Raw genomic sequence first — 6,020 nt, 5'->3', positions numbered from 1 at the left:
TCCGCAGTGCGTACGTCAAACAACTTCATAACCTTAAGATATAACTACTAAAAACTAGTGGGTGAGCTGCGTCGGTGTTTCTAATGAAGCAGTAATGATAAAAAGGTATAATACCTTTATATCAGTATAGTGTCCTACTTACGACCTGGTTTTCTGTCGTCTGTACGTTAAGTACAAGCTCTGTTTGTTTACTGTAGGAAATTAATGAATCCGGAACAACAGTGTTGATTTCATAATCAGAACAAAATTTCACACGTTTATCTCGTTGATGATCCTTAGTCGTAAAAATGATTAAAAACATTTCGCTATCTTTATCTGTTTTTTCCTGCGACGTAGGCTTTAACTCTATTCGCGATAAAAGATAAACACTGAACTTTGGCTTCTTTATTAAGTGATCTGACACAACATTAGACTAATAGTATACAGTCAGTGATTACACTGAATCCAGCCGCGTGGTCAATAGAGTTGAGTCAAGAATAATAGGAAAAAAAACAAAATCTCTGATAGCAACTTTTGCGCAGGGCAGACAAGCGCAATATACCATGACAACAATGCAATCAACGTGTTCCGAATACTTTATTTAGTGATTTTTTGAAATTGAAAAACTACTGAAACAACAAACAAAAACATCAGCGCGCGGACAACCCGAGATTATCGTATCGCTATCTCCCACTATGTGTTTATCTGCCTAACAACCCTCTCAGTCTCCGTGTTGTTACTTTGGCACATGAAGGACCCACTCAGCAGCTTCCTTTTTGCTGCGCCTTACCATAAGTCTTGCACTAACAAGCTGATTGAGTGTAAATTTTTTCAAATAAAAAACTGAACCCAATGGGGGAAATGTTGTGGAAGTTTATGAATAAGATGCCGCAACCTTTTTAATAGCCAGATAAAATTATCCCTACAAGACTTCCTGAAGCCTTCCGCTTATCAATGCTTATTAGTTTTTTCAACACCTTCTCTAGTGTTAAGGACCCCTTAATCTCATCCAACATCCACTTCCTCTCGATCTTATCTTCGCTATCGTTCAGCATCGATCCGACATTTCAGGTGTCGTTCATGATCAGTTTTGCCTGAATGTTTTGTATGACTAGTAAAGCGTTTTTTTCGGTAAAAAAATTGTTTAGAACTGGTACTGTTATTATTATTTCTTGATATATTGTAATGGTTCATTGTGACGATATCCAATAATTTTTATATTACCAACTAATAAAATGTAGATGTAGATGTTCGCAATTCTTATAAAAGTCTGAAAAATGACGAAAAGATAATACTGACCCGGGTAGCTATTTGGAACACATTTTCGAAGAAAATTCCGATGTCACGCAGGCACTAAAAAGCTCTAAATACTAGACAACATAATGGCAGCGATGAAGTCCGTTCAATGGAAACAAAGAGGAAAAGTAGGTCCCCTCCCCTCTGCAAAATCAGGCGGTCAAGAAGCTACAATTTCATGTTAAACTATGTCCTTCTATTTTTAGGAACGTTTCCTTCTCTTGGCAGTTGTGTTTCTTTGTCTGACAAATGCTTAGAAGATTCAGTATATATGAAGGATCTATGATTTATGTTTATAGGCAGATCCTCAGCAGAAGACTGCGCCCTTCTCAAAGTCGCTATGGTGATCCCTGTGACCTTAGCATGACCATTACTGGGACGCCAACACCAAATTCCACTTGTCCTCTTAATTTACCCCTATTCATCTAACACTTAAAATGTTGTGGACTCAGGGGCGTACCGAGGATTTGAAGGACTTTTGTTTATTTACCACAAACATTACCAATTTTAACAAACGAAAACAAGTGTAAAACTCGAATAAAAAGTTTCATTCAAAGCGCAGCGCCGTGTTTGCTGACTTAATTTATGGTATGTCTTCCTATCTCCAAAATACAAGAAGACCCGCTCTAAGCAGCCACCCACCAAAAAAATAAAAATACAAATTCCCCCAACGACAAACAGTCCTACATGTGGTACAAACTATGCTTGCCTTACAAATGGTGAACTGAGCGCCTCATATTCGTACACTTTGAAATTCCCACTGACCTTCACGGGAACACATGAATATCCTACTCGAGTATCCTTCAGAGACTGATGTAACATATGGTATTTTGTCTTGGCGAATCTCTTTAAATGAAAAATATACCCATAAACGTTTGTCAAACTTTCCCCCATGTTTAATGTTATAATATAAAGGTAAGCCTTTATTAACAATATGTCAGTTGAATATATGAATTAGACTACAGTAGCCCGGGATCATGCCGCTCATTTTGTGGCCAGTAGTTTCATGCATTTTAGGATAAAAAAACCCTTACGATTATCTAATTTAGTAGAGGTAATACTTTCTTGACTCAAGGCCAAATATTGCTTTAGATAGGAACCAATATGATTTCATTCAACGTTTGTTAAAATCCATCTTATTTGGTCTATTTGAACTCATTTGGTTTTAAAAACACCTTACCTATAATTGAGACCTCTAAACTGAAAGTATAAGTTTGAATGTGCTCACAAAAACGCCTCAGAAAGAGTAGCGAATAATTTTGAACAAGCTATGTTTTATATACATTCACGTTCAATATCGAATTGGCTTCTACTCGGTCCAGCGATCTTTTCGTTTGATTTCGATAAATATCTACATTCATTAAGATTTCAGTAAGATCTCGTATTATTCATACCAATTTTAAACATCATCTGTTCTTTTAATCCCAGTCATTTTGCTTTTACTCTTTTCACTTCCATCCCAGTCGTTGTTCCTTTCTATTTTTTATTGGTTCTGCTGTGTATATATGGTGTGTAGCGCGACTGGTGGTAAAAAATCTCTCAGCCAGCGGTCGTTCCCCGTCTGGTTCGCTTTTCTCCTTGCTCTGACAAACACCCACTTAACTGGCACTCTTTATTATTCTGTAAGCACGTCTAATCACGCATTCTTACGCAAATAAACGCGGTTTCTCAGTGGAAAGCTTGGTCTTGGTTCGGTCTCTGCGGACGGTTTGCCCTCCAACAACATATCTTTAAACCTTTGAATAACACGCTCCTTCAAGCGAGCCATACTTCTGTTTTTTGTTTTACTACTCGATTCTGTCAAATTTTTCTTGTGGGAGTCAGAATTGATACCCGACTTATTTCTTCTTCACAGCCGCGTGAAGAGCAGGTGAAGGTGTTTGTTTCTAAACTGAGAGTACATTCCATTGCAAATTCTCCTGTGCTGTATATCTTCTTCTTTGTTAAGAGGTTTCTTCTTTGGGGAGATTCGTTCAGTTGGCCATCAATTAGATACAATGATCTCAGGTATATCAAGAGTCATGATCATAGTCGACTGTTTTGTTTGGCTTGATCAAACCAGCTCGGGGCATCGAATACGCGTTTGCCGTGATTCGTAAACAGCATCTTTGCTTTCTTCTATCTGAATGAACCTGATTGATATTAAACGGCACGTCTGACTGGGGGGCTATCATGGACTTGGTACCGCCTGCACATTGCAACGCCTTCCGCGATAGGGCGAATGAGTTGTACCCTTCGTACAATCGAATTGCAATTCCGCGCACAAATAATTGCCATTTTGGTTTGGCTTGTTTTAATCGACGCCAGCGACGAGATCTACTCAAATGCATTTTTTGCAACGTCCAAGCTCAAACTTGTTGGGGTGAACGGGAGAGGGCTTCGACTTCTGGATTCAGTTTTCGAACACATCTCCAGAACTGTCCTTTTTCGGAGAACGCAGACTTTCGTTGCTGCTCTGCAGTAACTCCTTGATTGTCAGTAGTTCGGTCGCTTTTACAGGTCTTTCTTGACTTTTCGTTCGGAAACTTTAACGCGCGCAGTCAGCTCGTCCCTTTCTCACGATTTCAGACGCGCGTGCAACTCTTTCCCTCATAAAGTGCATTCTTGCTATATTGTCTTTGCACTTTATCTGATACAAGAAGGAGTATTTTTGCTTTAAGGTATTCCTCTCCATTGTTCCTCTAGTGATTTTCCTTTCCCTATGACAGCGGGCAACCTGGAACTTACGGGGTCTTATTAGAGGGGGGTGGTCTCTGGCTTCGTAAACGTTCTAAATTGGATGGATCAAACAGGATCGTCTTAATCCATTCTTAAAGTATCAAATAGCTTGTCGGCTGTTATTTTTCCATGACATCTCAAGAGCTCTTGAATCATTGTGTACACTAGATTTCTTCGCCCGACCTGCGTTACAGTAGTGGAGGAGAACGAATACTAAGTACCTTTCACGCACTTGTCCTATTGTCACATCACGACTTTTTACCTTAACAGGTCGAGTCAATAACAGAATCTCGACGTTAATGACATCGATCAGACAACAACCCGGAATTCACGGAAATCAGCCTCTGCGACTTCTCGGTACTCTTGCTCATTGCGCAGTAAATCATCTAAGTTGTTGCATGATTTTCTATTGACTTGGCTGTGTTCTTAGTGGTGTAACAACGTCCTTCTAAGAATATTGAAACCAAGTTTACGTGCTAAACAGTCCACTGCTCAATGCTCGACAGCGCAGGAAGCTACACAGGCTCGAGTTTATAGCTGTGACGTCAACGATACATTTGATCATTAGGAATGATATGAACTATAAAAACTTCACTTGGCTCTTTTACAAGCACCCTTTTTAAGTGCCCGATCCGTTGGTATGAAGCTTCTGGATTCATCGGTAACCTTCAATAACTTCAGGCTTGTTTACTGCTAATTTGTTTAATAGCTATGGTATGGGGAATCAATTCAAAATTTGAATGTTAACTTTCTATCGCTCTAGTAACGAGTTCTTAGGGTCTTAGAAATCTGATAAACGTTAGGATACTGATAAGACCAATTATTGGAAACACGATTTTTATTTTCTTCTTAATGATCCACTGATACCATTGCAACCTAATGAAGGGCGTGGTCAGAGCATAACGAAATACTCTTCGGTACATTACCGTGAGTAAAATCCAGTTATAAGCTATATCATCCTAAGATGTCAAGAAGGATATGTCGTGGCACCACTTGACGCTAATAAGTACCTACTTGTTTGGTGAAAAGAAAAGAAGATAAAGAAGATAAAGATGATGATTAATTTTAACCATGACATGACAATCAAACAAAGTTCATCAGATTTCATGAGAGCTTCCTTAACATTTACATGATTACAAATATTGCTATTGTCGAACAGGGTCAATATTGACCGGTAAATCTTGTAAAATTCATAGTTTTTTTTAATACTTTAAAATATTTTTTAAATGTAGACCTGTGGCAAGGTTTACTAACGAAAATTATATTAACATACGAGATCCACATCGTTTTATTGCCTTAAAATCTGCTCAAAGGACGAATGCTTACACAAGAAATAACTCGCGTCACTGACAAAGACAAACTTTTAATTGAAGTCTAGGCATATATATAAATTTATAAGTCAGATCAGTTCTATAAGAGAGAGCACAACAAGCTAGCATACGTGACTCAATCTGATGTTCGCTTAAAATAACCAGGTTGATTTTATCCCAAGTAAAAGATAACCTCGAAATCATCTTTTCCGGGGACGAATTACTTGCAGCTCACGAAAAATAATAAATGTCACTAGAATTATAATTCGTATAATTTCTGGAAATCCAAAGTCAGTTAGAATATAGTTAGTATAGTTGCATTCTAGTGTCGTGATGTATTAGGACAGGTCATCTAGCGCTATTATCACCCGCGTCAATGGATATCACCCATTAGTATTTTTGTCAAGTGAATATAATAATGATGACGTCAAACAACGATTACTGTAAATCTCTTGTGGATTACGATCAGTGTGGACTGTAGATCATTTAATAGTTGCTTTTGTTCTGATGATCGTGCTATGCCAGTTAGTTATATCACGCATTGCACGTACCTTCAGTCATGCTTGTCAAGACGATAGCAATAAATACGCCCCTAGCGACAGCTTTTCTAAGCCACTCGCTATACAAACGTTAGCACTTGGAGCCTACAGCACGAAACAACTAATTCTGTAAAGTTTCTTAATTAAAACGAGTCTGTGAAAAAATAGAAACTCATCG

The 6,020-nt window shown here is 38.3% G+C and overlaps 1 protein-coding gene across 1 annotated transcript in view; it reads left to right on the top strand.

Annotated features, from left to right (window-relative positions):
- LOC116300131 (uncharacterized) overlaps positions 1 to 1,642 on the top strand; it is an 8,008-nt gene extending 6,366 nt beyond the window's left edge. Inside the window, exon 3 of the mRNA XM_089025979.1 lies at positions 1,575 to 1,642. Coding sequence (XP_088882105.1) covers positions 1,575 to 1,642 — 68 coding nt within the window. The remainder of the gene's footprint in view (positions 1 to 1,574) is intronic.
- The last annotated feature ends 4,378 nt before the right edge of the window (positions 1,643 to 6,020 follow it).

Source organism: Actinia tenebrosa, unplaced genomic scaffold (assembly GCF_029948245.1).
Source record: "Actinia tenebrosa isolate PJP-AT-01 unplaced genomic scaffold, QUT_ActTen_1.0 PGA_scaffold0__85_contigs__length_37466705, whole genome shotgun sequence".
Classification (NCBI taxonomy): domain Eukaryota; kingdom Metazoa; phylum Cnidaria; class Anthozoa; order Actiniaria; family Actiniidae; genus Actinia; species Actinia tenebrosa.
This window is presented reverse-complemented; position numbering and strand designations above follow the sequence as displayed.